This window comes from Vulpes lagopus, chromosome 6, assembly GCF_018345385.1.
Source record: "Vulpes lagopus strain Blue_001 chromosome 6, ASM1834538v1, whole genome shotgun sequence".
Classification (NCBI taxonomy): Eukaryota; Metazoa; Chordata; class Mammalia; order Carnivora; family Canidae; genus Vulpes; species Vulpes lagopus.
Genome location: NC_054829.1, coordinates 104,407,332 through 104,432,132, shown reverse-complemented (window position 1 = coordinate 104,432,132; position 24,801 = coordinate 104,407,332). Strand labels below are relative to the sequence as shown.

Genomic DNA, 24,801 nt, shown 5'->3' with positions numbered 1-24,801 from the left:
GGCAGATTCAGGATCTGCTGAGAGCCTTCTGCCCGGTTCTGTGACAGCTGTCTTCACATAGCTCCTCAAATGGCGGATGGGCAAGGCAGCTCTCAGGAGCCTCTTTCATCTTTCATAAGGACACTAATCCCTTCATAAGGGCTGCACTCATGACCTCATCACCTCCTTGAGGTCACACTCCACAGACCATCACATTGGGATTAGGTTTCAATAAGCGAATTGGGGGGGGGGTGCACAAACATTTAGCCTACAGCAGGAAGTTCTCCAGTAAGGCCACTTTAGATCAGAGATGACCTCTGAGCTGTGATGGCAGGAGGAAGAGTGGGACATGGAAAAAGCCAGCAGGGGGCTCATCTGTAAGCAAAATCCGCAGGCTGAGGCATTTAAAAAAATTCTTCTCCTGGAGCTGAGTAGGGTAAGGGAGACAGAAGCCACTCCTTTGCCACACTGGGCTTATGTCCATTCATCCCTCCCTCAAATAATGCTGGATTTGGTTGTGGGAAATCAGAAATGTGAACTGTGACATAGTCCTGAGAGTAACTGCTCTGAGGGGATATTTTATTTTATTATTACTTTTTATTTTATTTATTTATTTGACAGAGAGAGAGAGAGAGAGCACACAAGTAGAAGCAGGGGGAGCAGCAGAGGGAGAGGGAGAAGCAGGCTCCCCACAGAGCAGGGAGCCGGATGTGGGGCTCCATATCAGGACCCTGGAATCATGACCTGAGCCCAAGGCAACTGCTTAAACTTAACCAACTGAGCCACTCATGCACCCCTGAGGGGATATTTTCAAAGAATTATCCTCCAATCTAAAGCCATGTTTCTGTTACATTGTAGCCATCTCTCTCTCTCTCTCTCTCTCTCTGGAGGTCTGCTCCCTCTTACATTTCCTAATTTGACATGTAGTTTAGAAACAATTTTGTGGGACACCTGGGTGGCTCAGCCATTGAGCATTTGCCTTTGGCTCAGGGGGTGATCCTGGGGTTCTGGGATTGAGTCCCACATCAGGCTCCTTGCATGGAGCCTGCTTCTCCCTCTGCCTGTGTCTCTGCCTCTCTATGTCTCTCATGAATAAATAAATAAAAATCTTTAAAAAATAAAAAATAAAAAAAATTTTGTTTAGCAGTTAAAATAAAAAACCAGACGTGATACTATTGTGGTTAAAACTAAAAGTTTAATAAAAGCACCAGAAATTATGTTAAAGATAAGGATTAAAAATTAGGTATTAGGAAGATATATAAAATAAGGTACTTCTGGTTTTTACACTTCAAATAAATCATAAAATACAAAATTGCATTAATAGTTCTTTCAATGACTTACCATATAAAGAGGTTTTTAAAATGCTACAGTTGGAGGCATTATATTTAAAAGTTTAATGAACATCTGATTTCAATATAATCTCACAGAATAGTTTTTTTTTTTTCCAGTAAGCTACAAGCTGTTTGGTTAGGAATGTTGAAAATGTCTATATAAATTAAGGAGTAATAAACTTGTTCATGCCAAATTATTAGTGTAAATCAAAAGCATATAAAATTCCAGATGAGGAACAAACATCCTGTTCAAAATGCAATGGAACCACACTTGCATCATCTCATTAAAAATCTATATGACAACTGTTCCATTCACTCACAATTCCTGGGCACTTAGCTTATTCGTTTTTGTTTTTTGTTTTGTTTTTTTTTTTTAATTGACAAAAATCCTCAAGGCACCTAGAGATTTGCCTGTACTTCATCTATCTGTATTGAAAACACAGAGTAGACGCTCATGGGATCACGTGGCGGCAGCACAGACAAGTGGTTCACAGTTTGAATCCTTCCCTGATCAATCTCAGTATCAGAATTCCCAACCTCATTATTCGGGGCTCAAGTCAAAAGGTAGAGCTACACCCAGCAGAAAGAAACTCTGCCATGAAGCCACTCCTTCAGCCAGGCTCACTGTTCCTGTAGTTGAAACAGAAGGTAGACATAAAAATTCAAACAACAGCCTTTCCTCTACATACCAGACAAGGGCGCTTGAGTCCATGTCTACAAAATGTGAAAAAATGAAATCACAAATGAATAGATAATGGTAACAAAACAAGCCTCCCATCTCCCAAAACAGACATAGGATCTGTGCCAAGAAAAGCTCTAACTCATCATGACTTAAACCCACATCCTTCCCTGACAAAATATATATAAGTGGTATAAATACCACTTTCATGCTGTCACAGGTCTTAAACTGGCAGGTCTTCCTACTACTTCTGAATTTGTTCTCCGGTACTTAACAAGTGTTTTGGTAATATCAGAAAAGATATGAGGCATTTGACCTTCCTTAGTGCTGAGAGATGGAAAGAAGGCACATTTCTTAACCTCATGTTATGGAATGACTGAGGCACTGAGTGATGAGAAGAAATGTTCACTGGTGGGAGCCACTGGGGATAAAAGCCAGATCTCCTGCTTCCCATCCAGCACTTTGGTCCCCATCTCCTAAGTCACAGACGTGCATTACTAAAATGACAGAAGTATCCCCTGAGGAATCTTCCAAGATGCAAGCTCTACTCGCTTTCCAGTCTCCCTCTCATCTGAGCCTAATCTGGATCTGCTGCATTATTGGGTCTGCTGTCAATGCGGAAGGAATAATCTGTTTAGGAAGGAAATGTATTTACATTCTCTTCTCGGACATGTTCTTTATCTCTTTGAAATGACTATATTAAATGGATGTGGGGCTAAAGTTAGACCATATCTTCCAGTCAGGATGGGCTTCTTAGAATCCTTCGGTAAAGCAAATGTGAAACTCTGCATTAGGCTCACGAACATCAGAAATAATTCCATCTTTGCCAGCTGTTCTCCCATACACACCCGCTTCCCTAAAAATGAGATCAGAAAAAAAGTTGGGGTTATAATACTACCCCTTTTCCTATCTCAAGAAGAGCAATTTCATATGAAATCTCAAAAGTGTTTTGAATGCACATATAGAGAGTTTTAAAATAAATTAGCCACATATACCCCCATGGCTTCCCAAAGTATATGCTGATGAGAATTTTTTTTTTAATTTTTATTTATTTATGATAGTCACACACAGAGAGAGAGAGAGAGAGGCAGAGACACAGGCAGAGGGAGAAGCAGGCTCCATGCACCGGGAGCCCGATGTGAGATTCGATCCTGGGTCTCCAGGATCGCACCCTGGGCCAAAGGCGGGGCTAAACCGCTGCGCCACCCAGGGTTCCCTGCTGATGAGAATTTTTAAATACTAAGTTCACATTTTAACTCCTCCTCATGAAAACCTATCCTCATTCTGTACTGGAACTAGAGACAGATGCAGGCTACTCTGTCTCCTCCATATCTACTTATCTCTTCCCTTTGTTCTTAACTGGACGATTAAAGGGAGAATGAGTCAGATGAGAATCTCTGGAGCATGCCTTTTTTATAGAAAGAATCCTACATGTACTCATCCCGGTGACTGGTGAGATGAGAGAACGCAGCCTCTTAGCCCGCAGCCCAGCAGAAGGTCACAAGTTGCATTTATTTATTTATTTATTTATTTATTTATTTATTTATTTATTTTAAGATTTTGTTTATTTATTCATGAGACAGAGAGAGAGAGAGAGAGAGAGAGAGAGGCAGAGACACAGGCAGAGGGAGAAGCAGGCTCCATGCAGGGAGCCCGATGTGGGACTGGATCCCAAGTCTCCAAGATCCCACCCTGGGCTGAAGGCAGCGCTAAATCGCTGAGCTACCCGGGCTGCCCTCAAGTTGCTTTTATTTTTTTTTTTTTATTTTTTTTTTTTTAAGATTTTATTTATTCGTAGAGACACACAGAGAGAGAAAGAGAGACAGAGACACAGGCAGAGGGAGAAGCAGGCTCCATGCAGAGAGCCTGATGTGGGACTCGGTCCAGGGTCTCCAGGATCATGCCCCGGGCTGCAGGGGGCACTAAACCGCTGCGCCACAGGGGCTGCCCCTCAAGTTGCTTTTAATGCCAACAGTTTTCCGGGACTCAAACAATCACTTGGGCAGCTCAGGAAGGAAGATTTCTAGTCATATTTAAGGATTTATTTATTTACTTATTTATTCCTATTTAAGGATTTAAAACCAATTGCTTTCATTTTGTTTTTAAAATCTAAAATGAATGTAGTAGAGCTGCATTATCTCATTTACCTCTTGTATCCGCTTGCTAAGAAAGAAGTATTTTGGGCAGCCCGGTTGGCTCAGCGGTTTGGCACCGCCTTGAGCCTGGGGCATGATCCTGGAGACCCTGAATCGAGTCCCACGTTGGGCTCCCCACATGGAGCCTGCTTCTCCCTCTGCCTATGTCTCTGCCTCTCTCTCTCTCTGTCTCTCATTAATGAATAAAAAAAATAAAATCTTAAAGAAAAAGAAATATTTTTAAAGATTTTATTTAGAGAGAGAGAGAAGGAGTACAAGGGGCAGAGGGAGGAGAAAGAGAATCTCAAGCCGACTCCACGAGGAGCTCAGAACCCAACATGGGGCTCAATCTCACGACTCTGAGAACATGACCTGAGCCGAAATCAAGAGTCGGATGCTTAACCAACTGAGCTACCTAGGTGCCCCAAGAAAGAAGTATTTTTAAAACAATATCATAAAATAATAAAAGATTCTTTTAGTTCTACCTCTTTAATTAGGCCGTTAAGAAAATAAAAGTTTAACTGACCTATCCCAAAAGGAATAAATGTTTCTTTTTTAATAAGTTGTCCTTGATCATCCAGAAATCGATTAGGGTAGAAATCATCTGGTTTCTCCCAAATGGCTGGGTCTCTGTGTACTGACCACAGGTTGGGTAATATCACTGTGCCTTTAGGAATGGTATATCCTTGGAGCACTAAAAAAAGCAAAAACAAAACAAAATCCAGTGTCATTCAACATGTTCACTAACACTTCTCTCTAAACATCATTATCTGAAAAAAACATCTAGTTACATACCTACCTACCTAAACACTGAGGTGCTTGAGGGTAGGGGCCTGACCTTATCAACTGGTATCCTTTCCACACGACCCCAGGACCCAGCCTGAGATAAGGCATAGGACTTGCTTAAATAGGTGTTGAGTTAATGAGTGAAATCAAACCATAAAAACATTACAATTAAGAGAAAACACTGAAACAGAAATCATAGGACATTCCAGATAAACTTTCCAAAGACTTATAAATTTTATATTAAAAAATCGTAAGAGAAAATATATTCACAATACTGTGCTATAAAAAATTTGCACATAAGAGGACCCACATGGTTCAAACTCATGCTTTTCAAGAGTCAACTATATTTTACAGTAGTAGATGATAAAATAAATTATATATATTTTATGAATTCAGGATATACCTTTTCTTAATTTTTTCAATATTTCTAGGCTACACAGTTTATCTGTGAATTTTTTCAAATTGTCATAAATCTCCAAAAATTTTTCCAATATTTTTATTGAAAAAAGTCTGCATATAAGTGGACTCACATAGTTTATAACTGTGTTGTCCAAGGGTCAATCATACAGGGAAATCTATACTGGCTCTTAGCAGCTGACAAGGTCATATGCACTTTAAACAGTGTTCAAAAGATACTGCAAACACAGTATATCTAATATGCATCGAAGTAATCATAAAGTGATCCAATGTCATTTATAAGTTATTGCCTCCTTATAGTATAAGCATGTTTATACTTATAAGTTCCTTCTTATGAGGGATTTAACATAGAGTCTGGGTGCTTATATGTCAAAGACATGACAAAATGGACACATTTCAGTGTACACAAGAAGTTGAAACAGGTGCCCTTAGAATTAGATGGGCTCTTCTAATTCTTTAATTTTTATGCTTCAGTTGTTGAACTGTAAAAGGTCAAGTAAGTAAAATCCTTAATTTCATATTTAAACTAGCTCTTGTGGGATCCCTGGGTGGCGCAGCGGTTTGGCGCCTGCCTTTGGCCCAGGGTGCGATCCTGGAGACCCGGGATCAAATCCCACGTTGGGCTCCCGGTGCATGGAGCCTGCTTCTCCCTCTGCCTGTGTCTCTGCCTCTCTCTCTCTCTCTGTGTGTGTGACTATCATAAATAAATAAATAAAATAAAATAAATAAATAAATTTATATTATAAAAATTAAAAAAAAAAAATAAACTAGCTCTTGTGATTGTCCAAGAAGACTGAGAGGTGCTTTTGTTAATTCTGGAGTTTTTTAGCCAATACAACCATCTTAAATGGCAGCATAATTTGTTTGACAGTGTAAGTATGCATGCTCTGAAATCTAGAGAGCTATTTATAAAACGAGCAGTGCTGTAATGCCAGTACATGAATAACAGACAACTGAGGGCCAACATTCCCTGGACATTTCATTATCCACAACACAATGTTAAATCCCTCAGAAGGATCAAGCTGGGCAATGGTCACCACACTGTCACTTCAATTCACTTGGATTAAGGGGCTGAGCTTCCTTCAAGGGCATTCAAAGAGAAAGATCCTGGACTTGCCTGTTTTCTCTGAGGTCATATGAGGAATAGCAAGTGGCACCACCACAGTCAGCCTCTGTACCTCCATGATGGTGGCTTCTGTATAGGGCATCTGCGCCTTGTCAGTGAGGGAAGGGACTCTGTCAGCACCAATGACCCTTTCAATTTCTTCCTGAACTTTTTCTATTATTAAAAAAAAATAAGGAAATAATAACAAATAATAAACCAGAAGACAAGCCAGGAGAATTGAGACTGCTGTTCTATGTGTACTCCCATCACATCATGCACACAATGATAAACTGGCAGTTAAGACCTGACTCGGCCTCAGAGATGTGAAGCAGTGGTCACATATTCCAAGTAAGAGGCAGCTAGTCCTAGGGACACTCTACCACCTTGTGACTTGGAAAGTAGCTAGCAAAACAGACAGATGGGTAAAGAAGAAAGCATTCTGGTTTCAGGAGTACTCCTACCTCATTCTCTTGTATGAACACTGGACTGACTCTAAGCTTTTATGTGACAGCCCAGCATGGCCCCCAATGTTTTCTGCCTCTTGGTGTTCACATCCTTGTACAGTCCCTTCCCACCTTGTACCAAGTCGGTCTGTGTGACCAACAGAATAAAGGAGAAGTGAGGCATGTCAGTTCTGAGCTTAGGTTATAAAAGACACTGTGGCTCCTGTCTTGGTACTTGCTCTCTCAGGTCACTCATTTTTGGGGAAGGCAAATACCAAGTCAAGCAGCCCCCAAGTCCAGCAGCCTTATGGAAAACTCCAAACGGTGGGACCTGCAGCTAAAAGTCAAGCCGACAAGCCATCGGAAGTGGATCCTTTGGTCCCTGTCAAGTCTGCAGGTGACTGTAGCTCCAGCCCACATCTTGACTACAACTTCATGAGAAAGCCTAGGCCAGACCAACCAGGCTATGCTGCCTCTAGATTCCTGATCCTCAGGAACTATGTGAGAGAGCAAATGGTGGCTTTTTTTAAGCTGCTAAATTTTGGGAATAATTTGTTACTCATCAATAGTTAACAAATGCAGTAAGCATAATCTCATTTACGGCAGACAGAAAATGGCCCCTCAGTGATGTTCATACCCCAAACCCCTGGAACCTAGGAATGTGCTACTTTATGTGGCAAGAAAGACCTGCCAATGTGATGGGGAGATTACCCTGGATTTTATGGGTGTGCACTAATTACACGGGTTTTCAAACTGAAGAACTTTCCCAGTTTAGTGTCAGAGGAAGATCTGAGTAGAAGAAAGTGGTCAGAAGAGCTGCAACATCCCAGGCTTTGATAAAGGAGGAAGGGGGCCCAGAGCCAAGGCAGCTGGAAATGGATCCTCCTCTAGAGCCTGCAGAAAGGAATGCCGCCCGGTCAACATTTTTATTTAAGCCCAGTGAGACACAGACCTTTAAGATAACAAATTTGTGTTGATTTAAGTCACTACGTTTGTGGTTATTTGTTATAGGAGCAACAGAAAAATAATACACTGCCCTCCTTTACAGTCTTCCACTATGAACTGTTGGGCACTCACTACCTACTGGTATCAATGTGGTGGAAGTGGCTCTGTCATCTCGTGAAAGTGACATAACTTTTCTGGGTCTCTGTTCTCCATTCTCAAAACAAGATGACGGGGTTCAGATAATCATTATGATTCCCATTAGCTCTAAATTGTCCTCCCCTAAAAGCCTTCCTCTATCGTACATTTCACATAGCATCAGACCCATAGAGATTTAAAGCAGAGGCAAGCAAGTATGACATTAGTGCCAATGTCTAGGAACTTAAGAGTTTCGCTGTTAACACCATCACGACTCCCTATGAGATTCAAGTCTTTCCACTTTGTTTTCTGGCCTGAAGACATCGCTTTGTGCTAGGAGCCACAGGATCACCAATTTGCTGATACGAATTTAAATAATCTGGCTTTGTCTGAATAAAGGAAACAGTTGTTAATTACCTTGTATGTCGGGGTTCAGTGACATATACAGAAGGCACCAAAGCAAGGAGTTAGTTGTGGTATCAGTCCCAGCAATGAAGAGATCACCAATGATATAAAATAAGTAATCCTCATTAAAGCTACTATTGCTATTATTTTTTCTTTCCTCCTCCACATGGAGAAGGTACATGTCTATGAAGTCCTGAGGGTTCTCTACGTTCAGAGACTCTTTATGGTCTTTGATGATTTTTTTAAGGAAAGTGGTAATATCCTTTTCAATTTGTCTTAATTCCTTAAATGGTCCAAAGGGAAGATAATAGAGCCAGGAGCATATATTGACCAGGAGGAGCTGGGAGTTCAGACAGATTTCTAATGCTCGTGACATAAGATGAAGCATTTTCTTAAACTCATTATTGGTGTAATCAAATCGCTGGCCAAAGCACAGGGAGCAAATGATGTTAGAGACGGCATTGTTGACGATGGGGAAAGGGTTGAAGGGGTCTTCTCCATGCTTCTGCATTTCCTCTTTTACATATTTAAACTCCTCAATAATCTTGGGCTCCAAACTAAGCTTTCCAAGGCCAAAATGTCGAAGAGTTGAATGAGAGAACTTCCTCTGTTGTTTCCAGACTGGACCATAATGTGCGAATACAATCCCTGCAAAAGGACAGAGAGAAAAGAAGGTGAGAGAGAGCAATGCGTGATCACGCTTAACAGGAACTATGATGAGGTGTGTTCTGTGTTTATCAGGTCACTTGTGCAAAAAATGCAGGTAGAGATCACTGGCCAAGAAGAATGATTAGCAGATTTGAATTATCAAGATAGTATAGGTTTCTAATAACAAAAATATCCAATAAAGCTTATTATGATAGGTAGGAATTCCTGGTGAAATGAAAAGCAATGAATTTCAATTTCTAGGGCCAGTGAAAATTTCCAAATCTGATGTTTTGTAAGAGTAAATCCAGGTTCAAAAGTTGCCTCAGGCTGGATATCCCCATATTTTCAATATTCTGAATAAGAGGGCAGGGACATTATCAGATTGTGCTGATCATTAAAATCCCAGCTTCTGGCACCACTCTGGGAAAACAAGATAAGCTTGTTAAATATCAGCTGATAAATCAACAGCTCAACTGGATTATAACCCTGGCTATCAGTTTGGAATAAAATAACTGGAAGGTTCTCTAAAATGTCTGTTGCTCACTGACCTCTACCTCTGAAATTAATAATACATATAATGTATTATTCTTAGAAAAAAGGGAAAAGGGAAAAGGGAAAAGGGAAAAGGGAAAAGGGAAAAGGGAAGGGAAGAGGGAAGTCTGTTGCTGGCAACAGCCCTAATTTAAAAACATCTGAACTCAAGGTCTCCACAACTCTACCTTATCTGACACATCTCCCACTATCAAACCCAACAGAATTGTTCCCAGATGTTGTATCAAATTGTTCTCGAGTATTCCTCATCACCTATTTCACCCTCTTATTTTCATGGCACCCTTTATGGTTCCAGCTGGTTCTCCTTTCCCATTTTAAATATATTTTGTTTCTGCTACTTTTGAGGACATGCTTCACTTAACAAATATTTCTGAATGCCAACTGTGCTGGGCACCAGGATGCTATAAACACCGACTCTTCGCTGTGGTTAAGGCTTCTCACAATCTTTAAGACGTCCACAAGATACCCTTCAATATAGGCCTCCACATGGTCAAACGAATCAGACCACCTATCAGTTCAGCTTTTCTCCTTGGACTCTGTCACACATCTGCTCAAATCTGCAGATTTGAGGTTGAAAGACTGCCTTTCTAGGCCTTCTGTTCTGGTGTTTGATGACTTCTCTCTGGCATTATTTAGACTCTCCTGTGTTGAACCCATTTCCTGGTTCTACTTCTTCCTCTTTCTTGTTTCCTTCCCTTACTTCGCTAAAGCAAAAGTGCATGGGAAGCAAATATCTATAGATTTTTTTTTTTAGAAAATATGTTTATTCTACCTTTTCTACTTCCTCAGAATTTTAAAGACATTGTTAAGAGTGAGTTGATGAGTCATAAAATATGTACCTCTTCAATGTAACTAGATTTGCCAATTTACAAAGTGCTTAAAGCACACTGTCTTAATCACTCTCACTTTTTAAGATATAAATAGACTTCATAGTAAGTCTTAACATCTATAGGGACGTCCCCTCAGGGCCTTGTTCTCTTTCAAAACTGTTCTTTTATTTTAAAATTATCCTTGGCTCAGGATCCCTGGGTGGCTCAGCCGTTGGGCGTCTGCCTTCAGCTCAGGGCATGATCCCGGGATCCCGGGATGGAGTCCCGCATCCAGCTCCCCATTTCTCCCTCTGCCTATGTCTCTGTCTCTCTCTGTGTCTCTCATGAATAAATACATAAGTAAATTTTTTTAAAAAAATTATCTTTGGCTTTTCACTCTTTTACAAAACTTTAAAGTCAGCTTGTCCAGTTCTGTTAAAAAACACTTTTGGGATTTTCACTGGAATTGCATTTAATTTATAGATTTGGAAATTGGCTTCTTTTTGATAGTTGAACCTGCTTGCAATGTAAGAATAAATCCTATTTTGGTTATAGTGTTTTTACGATTTTAATTGTTGGATTTGGTTTCCTAATATATTTTTAAAAGACATATTTACTTATTTATTTTAGAGAGAGTGCATAACTGGTAGGGGCAGAGGGAGAGAGAACCCGAAGTTGACTCTGCACTGGGCATGGAGCTGGGTGCAGGGCTCGAATTCACAATCCTGAGACTACAATCTGAGCTGAAACCAACGGTCGGATACTTAACTGACTGAGCCACCCAGGTGCCCACTTAAATTCATACTCATAAATGAAAATAGCCAATAAAATTTCCACTCCCATAACATACTAGTCTGAATATACTGGCCTCCTAAAATGAGCCACAGCATATTTTTTCTCTCTGGAATAATTTATCTAAAATTATAATGCTATGTTCTTTTTTTTTTTTTTAATGTTTTTATTCTTTTCCAGATTTTAAAGTTGGTTACCTTAGCTTTCAGACCTTTATCTTAGTAAATAACTTAAGATTCTACATTTGCCTCTGAGTACCACGTTAGCAGCAGTCCACAAATATTGCCTGCATGTATATTCATTATAGTCTTAAGTTTAAATAATTTTTGTTATGATTCTTTTTTGCTAAGTTAATTTGTCTTATACTGATTTTTTTGTCTTATACTGATTTTTGACATTGATGAGGCTTGCTATTTAGCCTAGTATGTGATTGATTTTAATAAAATTTCCCAATAAAATTGAGAATTTTTATCTAATCAATTGTTGGATACAGGGTTCTCTATATGTCCAACAGAAAAAGCCTGTTAATTGTTAGAATCAAATCTTTTGTATCCTTAGTAAGTTTTTATCTTCCTGTTCTCTCAATTATTCAAATACTTATGTTTAAGTATTTTGGCATAATAGTACATTTATCAGCTTCTCTTTGCAGTTCTTTAAGTTCTACTATAGAATTTTGCTATGTAGCTATCTTTGCTGTCAGGTACATGTATATGTTAGGTACATGCAAGTTTAAAATTATTATATCTTCCTAGTTTAGTAAAAAGCTTCCTTTTATCATCATGTAATTCACTAATTCTTAAACAATGAAGTCCCACTTAAAATATATGTTGTCAAAAAGACATCAGTTTTTCTTTTTAAAGCATTGTCTCAGTATAACATTTTCCTTTCTTTTACTTTGATGTTTAATGTATCCTTATGTTTAGGGTATGTCTCTTTTTGGGGGGAGAGTATCCTCTTTTAAAATAAATACATTTGGAAAAAAAAATAAATAAATAAATACATTTGGGAGCACTTGGGCGGCTCAGTTGGTTTTGGCTTGATTTCAGCTCATGGGTCATGGGATGGGCAGCGTTGGGCTCCAAGCTCAGTGGGGGGTCTGCTTAGGGATTCTCTCCCTCTGCTCCTCCCCCTGCATGCAGGGACACACAAGCTGTTTCTCAAATAAACATATCTTTTAAAAAATTAATTAGTTAACATATATTTGGATTTTGTAAAAATCCATCCTAGAAAAAAAAATCCATTCTAGCAATCTTTCAGCCAGTCAACTCAGTCCATTTATATTCAATATAATTACTAATTTGTTTCTAATATATTATTTTGAACTTTGTCTTACTGTATCTATTCTTTTTTCCCCTCTTTCTTGCCTTCTTTTTCTTTAAAGAAAAAGAGTGAATTCTCATCCTTAAATATTTAACACATTTATTTAAATCCTAGATTAATGATCAGCAAACTAGCCCCACAGGTCAAATCGAGCCTGCTGTCTCTTTTTATATGGTCACTCAGCAAAGATCAGGTTTTGCATTTTTAAATGGCTAGAAAAAAATCAAAACAATATTTAATGATATATGAAAAACATGAAATTTCAAATTTCATGGTTTATAAATGAAGGTTACTAGAACACAGCCAGTTAATGAGCCACTGTAATTCATTTACATGTAGTCTGTGGCTGCTTCTGCACTAAAATGGCAAGGTAGTTGCAGCAGGGATTACAGGTAGGAGAGATCATTTTTTCAGCCAGGGTCCAAGCCAAGACAGACAAATTTCCTTGTTTTCTTTTGCTAGTGGCCAGGCTTGTTGGATGTTCTGCCAAATTCAATCTTTCACTCAAAGTAAAGTTCTTCAAGAATCCTCTTTTTCTAGAGGCAACTTTTCATCTTGTGCGACACAAAGTCATATCTCTGTGCCCTCACTCCACCCCTCCACATCCTTGTCCGAAAAGTCACTAAAACCCAAGATTGTCCAGAGCATCTACTTTGTTTTCTGAGTGAGGGGGTCTGATGATAAGGAACAGGTATAATTATACTTTATATCCATTTCAAACTCAGTGGCTCACTGTAATAACTGGTAGCCCAATTCCTAAGACTTTCTGGGGTTCCACAGGGTAAACTGTCTCACACTCCATTAGTATCCCCCTTCCTCCCCAGTAGACACTTAGAAGTGGTCATCTTCCACTCTATGAAGTCATTTGCCAATCCTAGGTCTACTTTTTGTCTTCAAATGTTATGGTGAAGGATTGTAGATTCATTTCACCATAGATGGAGTGTGTGCTTCTGTTCAAAGTCCCTCTAGTTTGGTGTGTGATTATCAAGACAGAAGAAATGGAAATGTCTTAACCATTTCTGAAACTAGAACTCTCCCTTTATTCAATAAAGCCCCATAAACTATTTCCTAGGCAACCACAGCTTAGTCAGTCTTCTGTGGCCAAGTCTTGCTGCATTTAGCATTCAGATGCTCAGTGGTATTAGGCCCCCTTCTTCCTAATTTCAAGAGTTGATACTAGTTTTAACTCCCATATAATTTAAGATATCACCTATGACATCTTTGCTTTGTCCTAGTTCTCAAGAAACTTTATTTTTCTTTTATTTTTCTTTATTCTTTTATTAGGTCCTCAGTCTGTATCACCTACTCACCATTTTTCAAACTGTGCATTTGTATTTTAGAAATATTTTATCTAGTAAAATCCCTCTTTTCTAATAGTTTTTCCAATATTTATTTAGAGCCCTATGTGCCAGTACCAAGGGCATATAGATTAAAGACACAATACCTCTTTTTAAGATGTTAGTCTTTTGAGGAACTAGATTTACCAACAATCCAAATATACTATTGTATGTTAGACTATATTGAAGTTACATACTTTATTGAATGCTATATGTTGGATTGTACTGAAATTGCGGAGTTGGAATGCATGCTATTGAATGTTGTATTGTTGGGATGTATTGTATTGAATGTCCTATGTTGGATTGTACTAAAATTGCAGAGTTGAAGTGTACAGGATTGAATGTTTTATGTTGGACTGTTTTTGAATGATGCACTGTTACCTTGTATTGATTCAATGTTGTGTGTCAGAAGTGTATTGAAGTCGTAATGTAGACAAAGGAAGGAGCACCTATCAGCAGAGGGAAGGCAGCCCTTCTCAGAAGAGAGGACATGTGAACTGATGCTGCATTTGTATTTAAATAAAGATGTGTGTGAAGGCACATTTTAGAAAAATAAATAACTTGAGCAAAGTTAAAGAGGACATTTCAAGAAAGGCTAAATTATCTTGAGAGGGAAATCAGGTTTAGATAAGGCAGGGAAATGGAGAGAACCTTTTCAGAAATGGCTAATATTTGAGGACTGGGATATCTGACAACAAGTTGACAGGTATGAAGTGCAAGACAAAAGAGGTGACCAAAGAGATTATGCTGGAGAAAAGCTGGATGAGAGGCATGGACAGAATTAATGGCCTCAAAGTTCCAAACCTTACAAAACACTCATGTGTGGAGCAGAATGGCTTAAGGTCTTAGGAATGTCTGAATGAGGCGCAGGCACATCCTATAGTTGTTGACCTCTCCGTTCCTAGTCCTGAAAAGCAATGGTATTCACCGATGTATACAAACTTCAGGGGGATCCCTGGGTGGCTCAGCAGTTTAGCGCCTGCCTTTGGCCCAGGGCGGATCCTGGAGTCCTGGGATCGAGTCCTGCGTCGGGCTCCCGGCATGGAGCCTGCTTCTCCCTCTGCCTGTGTCTCTGCCTCTCTCTCTCTCTCTCTCTCTCTCTCTCTCTGTCTATCATAAATAAAAATAAATCTTTAAAAACAAAAACAAAAAAAAGCTTCAAGGAGGATAATAACACTAAAAAATAAAAATGGTTCCAAAGCAAAGGTCAAGACTCTTTTGGTTGAGAATGACAAAAATATGGCCTTAAATAGATTTGGCAAAACGGCCAATTAGGCTGCAGAACCAAAAAACAGGAAGAGTTAGGTGTTATCAGCTCAGAGAAGACTGAATGGCACACAACTCTTTCTCCTTGCATCTATTTTTCTTTCTTTCTTTCCTTCTTTCCTTCTTTCTTTCTTTCTTTCTTTCTTTCTTTCTTTCTTTCTTTCTTTCTTTCTTTCTTTCTTTCTTTCTTTCAAGATTTTATTTATTCACAAGAGACACAGAGACACAGGTAGAGGGAGAAGCAGACTCCATGCAGGGAGCCTGATGCAGGACTTGATCCCGGGTCCCCAGGATCATGCCCTGGGCTGAAGGAGACGCTAAACCACTGAGCCACCTGGGCTGCCCTGCATCTATTTTTCACTACTCTCTGCCTGGCTTCATTTTCTCCCTACTGCAAACCAGCTTTTCTAAGCCTCAGAGCTATCTTGGGATGCCTAATGTCCCATTTTCCCCACCAGAGGGAAGAGATCAGTTCCAAATTGGAAAGTGTTGGAGGAGGATTCAAATGCTTCAGTCAGGTATCCCATGCCCACGGCGATAGCAATTTGGAACACCTTAAGTTTATTTTGTGACTTGAGGTTTCCAGACTATGCCATGAATATAAATTCTTGAGTTCTGTGTCCAGCCTACAGACTAGCCACTGGTACAAAGAGGTAAGATGTTCTGATCGAGTCATCTTTGACCACGGTCTATGGCTTGACTAGTCACTGTGGCCGGAGAGGGGAGTTCATATAAAGATGTGGCATCTCATGTTCCAACCACAATTACAAAGGGGTGGTGTGGACAAAGAGTTTCTCAAACGAGAGTGCTTGTCAGAACAGTAGTGGACAGTTGAAACAAAAATCCACTTCAAATCAAATACAGGATAGGCTAAACTGACTGTGATACATTCTCACAAAAGAATGTTGTACTCTATGGGCAGCCCCAGTGGCAGGTGGCGCAGCGGTTTAGCGCCGCCTGCAGCCCGGGGTGTGACCCTGGAGACCCGGGATCGAGTCCCACATCGGGCTCCCTGCATGGAGCCTGCTTCTCCCTCTGCCTGTGTCTCTGCCTCTCTCTCTGAATAACTAAGTAAATAAATCTTTAAAAAAGAAAAAAGAATGTTGTACTCTTATGATCTTTGCAGGAGAATATTTAGTAATATGGAAGTCTATTCAGAAAATTTAAGTGATAAAAATGATTTTAAAGAACTGTATGATTCCATTTTAAAGAAGCAAATACATTTTTAAAAAATACATGTACAGACAGAAAAAATACTAGAAGGCTGCCACAGGCAGACTGTTTGTGTCCCCCTCTGAATTCATAGGTTAAATCCTAATGCCCAGTGTGATGGTGTCTGAAGTGAGGTGTCTGGGAGGTGATTTAGGTCATGAGGTGGAACCCTCATGAGTAAGATCAGAGTCCTTATAAAAAAGGTCCCGGAGACCTCCCTTGCCCCCCTTCCACCATGTGAGGTTACACATGGCTATCTGGGAACTAGAAAGCAGGCTCCCACCAGACACCAAGTCTGCTGGGGCCTTGATTTTGCATTTCCCAGCCTCCAAACTATAAGAGATAAATTCTGTTGTTTATAAGCCACCCGGGCTACGGTACTCTGTTAAAGCAGCTCAAATAGGCTAAGACAAAGGCAACACACAAAAATGTCAGCAATGGCTATCTCAAAAGAACAGTGATCACAGAGAATTTCCAATTCTTTTGGGAAGAACTAAAAGGAATTCTTTTTTTCCTTTTCCATGTTTTATGTTTTACAGTCATAAACATACACTAAAGTAAAAACACTTAAATATATTAAATTTGATACAATTTACATTTATCACATATACATTTTCTTCCTCCTGAAGCAGAGAAGGTGCTACCCACTGATTACATTTGTCTTTTCCTTCCATGGGGTCATAGAAGTGTTCCTCTTAGTGGGAATTCAGACCTTCTTGATATGAGTACGTAACTATTTCAAATATCTATTTTACTGTACTTACTGCAAAAGTCACTTATCCTGCTTTCCTCATTCATTTTTAAATTCTCCAGATGAACTTTCATTTTCTATTTTCATTTCCTAATTTTATTTTGCATCTTATTCCCCTTTAAAGTAGTCAGTACTGATTGATCCATACCCTACTTTTAAACTTCTTCCAAATTTCCTTTTACTTTCCATATTATGGGTCTGCAGTTTGCTTTCACTCTTGCTCGAAGTCCCTAGCAATCTTTTAAAATTAGAAATGATCTAATTTCTGTCAGCAGGGAAATAGATAAATCAACTAACAAAAACTGGAAGTAGAAAGATACTTTAGGGGCCCCTGGGTGGTTCAGTTGGTTAAGCATCTGACTCTTGATTTCCGCTCAGGTCATGATCCTGGGTTCGTGAGCTGGAGCCCCAGCACAGGCCTCCAGTGAAGGCTGCTTCAGATTCTTCCCTTTTTCCCCTCACCCCCCCAACCTCTGCTCACACATACACCTTCTCAAATAAACAAACAAATAAATAAATATGTATGTTAAAAAAAAATAAATGAAACTATGTATTATTTATGAATCTGAAGCAAATCTGAGTGGTAGATAAAAGAATTTATATTGCTCTCTGAACTTCATATTTGAAATATTTTATAATAAAAATGTGATGTGCACAAGACTTTTCGAAGAAATTGACCACACTTAGAGTGAGGCACTCTTGGTAGCCTTGGCTCTGACTCTGTAACTTTATTTTCTATTCCTGCTCAGGAAAAGAATCAGATGCACTAATAAGTATGATGGGCATGGCTAATGTAAAATATCTTTATGGTCATGTCTAGCTTACTGTAGTTTTTATGGGCTTAAAAAAGAATATCAACTTGTCTAAGCATGACATTTTGAAAAATTCAAATGTAATAAACAAAATAAACAACCTCCCCATTCTAGACCTTTTTGGCAATGTGTTGCCAACTATTTCAAGCCTGTCTGTGCACATTGCTGTTTATGAAACATTCCCTTTTCTGCTAGTCTCGCCAACTTTAGCAGCAACATTTCTTTCTTTCTTTTTTTTTTTTTTTAAGATTTTATTCATCTATTCATGAGAGACACACAGAGAGAGGCAGAGACACCGGCAGAGGAAGAAGCAGGCTCCATGCAGGGAGCCGGATGTGGGACTGGATCCGGGGTCTCCAGGATCACGCCCTGAGCTGAAGGAAGATGCTCAACCACTGAGTCACTCAGGTGTCCCTAGCAGCAACATTCCTTAAAAATATCTTGTAACAAATATTTAATAATGTTATTAACCTCTACTTCCTAATACCATTTCTCTTTCTCCTATGCTCCACACAACTCTTTTCTAGTCAATTTTACAATTCTATATTGGAAACAGCAGCCAAAAGCAGCTGGGGCACTCCTGAAATCTTGCTGAGCTGAGTAGCTCAGCCTGTAGCTCTCATGGCCTCTCTTCTCCAGCCTATCCATTTCTTGATCTATAAAGTCTACTCAGAATTGTCTGGTCCTTCACCCTTTGATGGGCATCTTGAAATGAACTCACAGTCTCCCCTCTTATTCTTCACCTTAAAAAAGTTCCATTAAAAAAATTCCTTGGCTATCTACATTTTCCTATTCAGATGATCTGTTTTCTACTCTAAGTTAACCCCAGAAGCATTTCCTTTGTGACCTTTGGTTATTCCTTCACCTTCTCTTGTCAATCGCCTTCGCCAGCCACAGTATTTTTCTCAATTCACAGCACATACCCCAACACACATTCATGAGAATACCAGAGCAGTATCACCTAAAAATCCTAGCTGTCTCTTGGGGAAATGAATGTTTTAGCTGAAACACCAAGTGACCCCATGTTCCCAATCCTTTCTTACATAAAGAAGGATATAATAATAAGTTGTGATTCAACTAATATTTAGAAACTGTCTTATTATGGATTTTTGAGCAAACCATAAACCACCAAGAAGGACCTCAAAGAAGAAAATCTGAATCAGATCAGTGATAACTGCCTATGTAGGAGTCACAGAAGAAAATCTAATTCATACCTTAAAAAAATATAGAGGAAGATAGGCATGCAAAAAAAATTCAAAATATAATATGTAAGTGCATCAACAGATGCTTCTATGCACATATTAATTCATTTCTTTATTACCAACTTGTACCAGTAAGTGGGGATACAATGGTTAATAAGATGAAGCAAATCTTTGCCCTCACAGAGTTTATAGTCCACTGGTAAGTAAGGCTGGTAGTAACCTAAATATTTTCAAAGTATTTAATGAGTGAAATATGAATGAGATAAAATAGGCTATGATATTGGACAGTATCTAAATTAGGACCTAAAGGTAACAATTGGCCTGAGAGAGGATAAGGAGTGAATCAAGTGAAAAGTTATTCCAGGCCCAAGGACCACAAACCCAGCAGACTGAGGCAGTAACCAGCTTGGGTGGAATCTGCTTAATGTTTCTAGAGCAGGTTGAAATGGACACGTAAAGGCAGAATGAAAAGAGATAAAATCTGAAAGACAGGCAGGGGCCAGATCCTTCGGGGCACGGTAGGTCAAGGTTAGAGTTGGAGGCAACTGGTTTCAGCTGGGGAGCAACATGTTTGATTCATGGTTTTTTAAAAAGAGATCTCTTTGGCTGCTTTGTGGATAAAAAATTGGGGTGGAAGTAAGCAGGCTAGTTAAGAGGCTTCAAGTATCAGATGCAAATGATGGTCCTTTGGAAGAGGGTGTTGAAAATGGAGATGGAAGAAAGTGGGCGGATGCAGAACTGTCTCTGCAGCAGGAATTGCCAAGACGTGCTGACTGATTGGTAGGGGGTGGGAGCGAAGCGAAGTTTAAAATAAAACAGTGGTATCACAGAGAAAGGTAGCTCACCTCTCCCAGGTGGAGTAGAGAAGTGTGTCAGGGAACACCGTCTCAAAGAGGTGACAGTCAAGCAGGTAAGAGAACACAGAAAATAACAAGTGTTGGTAAGGATGTGGACAGATTGGAACCTTGTTCTGTGTCACCAGAGAATGTAAAATGGTGCAGCCACCATGGAAAACAGTAGGGCAGTTACTCAAAAAATTAAATACAGAATTGCCATATGATCAAGCAATTCCACTTCTGGTAATCTACCCAAAAGAACTGAAAGGAGGGACTTGAATGGATATGTGCCACATTCATAGAAGCGTTTTTCACAATAGCTAAAAGGCAGATAGAAGTACCCAACTGTCAATTAGGGGACGAAAGAATAAACAAAATGTGTTATATACATTCAATGGGATAGTATTCAGTCTAAAAAAGGACGGGAATTCTCACACATGCTACAATATGGAAAATGAAATATGGCGCTAAGTGAAATATTCTAGTCACAAAAGGACAAATATTTTATGATACCACTTATATCAATTACCTAGAATAGCCATATCCATAGAGGCAGAAAACTGAACAGTGGTTGCCAGGGGCTAGAGAGCGGAAGGTGGGGTTTGTTTTTTTTGTTGGTTGGTTGGTTGGTTTGCTTTGGTTTGGTTTTTAATTTTAAGTAATCTCTACCTCCAATTTGGGGTTTGAACTCATGATCCCAAGATCAAGAGCCACAGGTTCTGCCAGCTGAGCCAGCCATGTGCTCCAAGAAGGGAGGGCTGTTTTTTTTTTGTTGTTGTTGTTTTGTTTTTAATGTTTGTTTAATGGGTATGACGTTTCAGTTTTCCAAGATGAAGTGTTCTGCAGATAGCTGTACTGGTCTCACAACAATGTGAATAACTTAATGTCATTGAACTTAAAAATGGTTAAGAAAGGGCAGACCCGGTGGCTCAGTGGTTTAGTGCTGCCTTTGGCCCAGGGCCTGATCCTGGAGACCTGGGATTGAGTCCAGTGTCCGGCTCTCTGCATGGAGCCTGCTTCTCTTTCTGCCCATGTCTCTGCCTCTTTCTCTCTGTGTGCCTCTCATGAATAAACAAATAAAATCTTTTAAAAAATGGTTAAGATGGCAAATTTTATGTTCTATGTATTTCATTTCTTTTTAATAAAAAGAAAAGCAAAGCAAACAGGAGTTCTCTAGGCAGCCATGAGACGGGAAGAGAATTCTAGGTAGAAGCAGTGGTAGCAATGTGTAAAGGCATGGAGATGGTGAGTTATGAACTATGACATGTGTTTTTCAGTGGGACATTCAAAACATTATGATCATCATTTACTATTCACTTAAAATCCTGGCAAAACTATGGCATAATCAGATTCTAAAAAGCTGGGATCTCTTTATGCCACATTCTCCTAGATGTCAGTCTAGTGGTGAAGACCCACATCCAGGCGCAAGGCTGCAGATTACGCATCTCCAGTTTTGTGAAGTGCAGCAAAGGAAAAGCAAGCAAAAGAAATTGTTTCCAAAAGGGGGCCTAACTCAAGAGGAAGTGACAAAAAGCTTCCTGAGGGAAAGACATTTAAATTAACGTCTGATTGATGAGAGGCAATTAAATTAACATCAGACAAAAAAAAGAGAAAAAAAGTCTGCGATCTCTACCAGCCAGTAAGACGCGGGTAGGACCGATGAACAATGGGGGCTGGGCCGGAGGTAGTGCAAGGGTGATGCGGCCTTTACTGCGTGGGTAGCATGTCACCAACCTTCAAAACTGCCCTACTTGGGTTTCTAGAAGCAGAAAGCACTGAGGCTGCAAACCCAGAGGTTGGCCAATGATGCTTCTGAGGTGTTTTCTGGACCTTCTATCTTTTTTTTTTTTTTAATATTTTATTTATTTATTCATGATAGACACAGAGAGAGAGAGAGAGAGAGAGGCAGAGGCAGAGGCAGAGGGAGCAGCAGGCCCCGTGCAGGGAGCCCGCCGCGGGGCTCGACCCCCCTCTGCAGCATCACACCCGGGCGGAAGGCAGGGCTGAAGCGCTGGCCACCCGCAGGTCCCCTGGACCTCCTATCGCAGGAACAGGCCTTAAACCCCGCGTCAGGGCTCAGAAGAGCCCAGGACGTCCCTGCCTCCTCCTGCCGCGGCCAACGCGCCCGGGCCACAGCCTCGCCCTGGGAAGGTCACGCTCCCGCGCCCCGGCCCGGCCCCGCCACCCTCCTCAGCTCCCGGGGGGAACGGGACCGAGTCACCCCCGCGGAGGCCCCGGGGAAGGGGGAGGGGCAGGGCTGCGCGGGCACGACGGGCGGCGGCGGGAAGCGGCCGGGCCCGGCCCCCGGCTCCGGCTGCGGCCCCGGCCCCGGCCCCGGCTCACCCTTCTCCTTGGTCACCAGGGAGACGAGCGGCACCCGCGGCCGGTCGCTGAAGACCTCGGCCTGCTGCACCAGCGCCTCGCGCACGCTGCGGAAGTCGCTGAGCACCACCACCAGGTGGCGGCCGAGGTAGAAGCTGAAGACCTTGCCGTAGGCGCGGGCCAGGTCGGCCAGGAGCAGCTGCGGGCCCCGGGCCCAGGGCTCCCCCCCCGCCGCCGCCCGCCGGTGCAGCCAGCTGCTCCGCCGCAGGAACGGGGGCAGCAGCACGGAGCCCAGGTTGCCCACCACGGGCCAGGGCGTGGGCCCCGGGGGGATGCCCCGCGCCCGGTGCCGCCGCAGCCAGCCCGCCGCGAGCAGCGCCGCCAGGCTGAGCAGCAGCAGCAGCAGCGGCGGCGGCCCCGGGGGCCAGGGCGGGGCGTCGGCGGGGGCCGCGGGCGGCCGGGCGGAGGGCATGGCTGCGCGGGCGCGGGGACCGGGCGCCGGCGCGGGGACGGGGCGCGGGGACGGGGCGCGGGGACCGGGCGCGCGGCGCCCCGGATTGGCTGCGCCCCCGCCCCCGCCCCGCCCCGCCCCGCCCCGCGCCTCCAATCAGCTGCGCCCCAGCAGGGACCCGGCGGCGCTCGCAGCCCCGCAGCTGCGGTCCTGGGGGGGGGGGGGGGGTGCTCGGGAGTCCGAGCCCGGAGGCCCGCGGGGCCGAGCGAGATGCCGGCGCGCGGATTGGCTGCGGGTTTCCTCGCGTCCCCCCGCGTGTCCTCGGGCGTGCGGGCCGCGCCTGGCGAGCAGGCCGCCGGCGTGACTCAGCCTGCAGGCGGGCGCCCGCTCCCCCGGGGCGGAGGCGGAGGCGGAGGCGGGGGAGGAAGGGACCAGAGGCCGGAGGGCGGCGGGACGCAGAGCGCGGAGCTTGCAGGTGCAGGAGGCGGACGCTGCGGGGAGGACGCGGGGGGCGGGGGGCTCAGAACCTGCCCCGGGCAGGGAGGCCTCTTCAGGCGCAGAGTGGGAGTGGGAGCTCGGCGTCGGTTTCGGCGTGGAGCCTGGGGAAAGCAGGACAAATCCAGGAATAGATTGAAAAGGGGGGGGGGGGGCTCCCTGGGTGGCTCCCTGGTGGCTCAGCGGTGCAGCGCCTGCCTTGGGCCCAGGGCGTGACCCTGGAGACCCGGGACCCAGTCCTGCCTGGAGCCTGCTTCTCCCTCTGCCTCCCTCCCTCTCTCTGTGTCTCTCATGAATAAATAAAATCTTAAAAAAAAAAAAAAAAAAAGACTTGGATGATCAAAGTAGCTAATGATATAAAAAGAAAAGTAATCGGGTGAAGAGGGATGACAGTATTATTATAGGCATGAGATCAAATCTGAAATGCTGAGATTGAGATATTCACTGTGACTTGCATAATACTTTTAAGACAAAGTCTTCTAATCTTCCGTGATGATGGCTCCTATTAACTTCCTTTCCGTCTTCTATAGGCTAAGTCCTCTAATTTCTCTGTAATGTTAAGGTGACTCAGAATGCAGATATCAGACAACTTTTTATCTACTAAAAAGTCAGTTTCTTACAAATCAACTTAATTGGTCATAACGAACAATCTGTTCTTTTCCCAATATTGGGTCCCTTTAATTCTTCCCTGGACACTAGAAGATTGAACTATGCTCTATTCACGCAAAAGTGTGACCAAAGCATAGTGAATCCTCTCTATTCATCCTATGATTCATTCTAATTTTTCCATAGGCAAGTGATGCCAGCAGGATATGCTAAATTTCAAGTCCATTCTGTCATAATACTATTTTTTCCATGCTCTTCATGAGTCATTTTAAACTTAACAACAAAAACAGACCTCATATACTCTTATAATTACCCATTGTTAGATTAGTTTCTAATTTTTTTTAACTTAGAGGATTTTTAAAAATTAAACTACTTGTTTGCAGATACGACCTTCATCATGTCCTGATTCTCTTCATACTCTAGCCCTCTAAAATAATAGCCACTAACATCCTTCCATACAAACAACTTAACGATTTTAAAATAGTTGCAATGTGACTAATTTAACAATGCTAACAAACACCCTCTTGTACAGGATATAATTGCATTTATAGCATTTTCCTATAAATAGCATAAATAATATTTCTGCTTTCTCTTTTCATTAGCATTTTGCAAACTCTTCCTAAACCATAAGGTCTCTCTGTTCAGGCTCACTGACTCTAGATAGGTGTAGTGTGTGGTGTATTCTCTAGTTTTTAGGTGAATTCTCTAATTTTATCAGGTTAACAGCTGTGTGATGCAGATAGGAAGTGGTATGGGCTGAATGGTGTTTTCTCAAAATTGATATGTTGAAGTCCGAAACTCCAGCACCTCAGAATGTGGCTGTACTTGAGATAGGATTTTTTTTTTAAAGATTTTATTTATTTATTCATGAGACACACACACACACACACACACAGAGGCAGAGACACAGGCAGAGGGAGAAGCAGGCTCCATGCAGGGAGCCTGATGCGGGACTCGATCCTGGGTCTCCAGGATCAGGCCCTGGGCCGAAGGTGGCACTAAACCGCCGAGCCACCCAGCCTGCCCGAGA

At 42.0% G+C, this 24,801-nt stretch overlaps 1 protein-coding gene across 1 annotated transcript; it reads right to left on the bottom strand.

The window, feature by feature from the left end:
• Positions 1 to 1,887: 1,887 nt before the first annotated feature.
• LOC121492693 (cytochrome P450 2U1) lies at positions 1,888 to 22,691 on the bottom strand. The gene is made up of 5 exons (XM_041757870.1): positions 22,241 to 22,691; positions 8,373 to 9,008; positions 6,445 to 6,606; positions 4,651 to 4,818; positions 1,888 to 2,845 (listed from the first exon to the last, which is right to left on the bottom strand). The coding sequence occupies exons 1-5, from the start codon at positions 22,689 to 22,691 to the stop codon at positions 2,667 to 2,669; spliced, it is 1,596 nt and encodes a 531-aa protein (XP_041613804.1). The 3' UTR covers positions 1,888 to 2,666.
• Between the last annotated feature and the right edge of the window lie 2,110 nt (positions 22,692 to 24,801).

Bases quoted from the DNA above. Each gene is read 5' to 3' on its own strand.
- LOC121492693 (XM_041757870.1), bottom strand. From the start codon at position 22,691: ATGCCCTCCGCCCGGCCGCCCGCGGCCCCCGCCGACGCCCCGCCCTGG. The intron at 4,819-6,444 runs GCAAGTCCAGGA...TGCTTTTTTTAG, and splicing joins TATGACCTCAGAGAAAACAG to TGCTCCAAGGATATACCATT. The intron at 2,846-4,650 runs GTCAGTTAAACT...TCTCATTTTTAG, and splicing joins ATTTATTCCTTTTGGGATAG to GGAAGCGGGTGTGTATGGGA.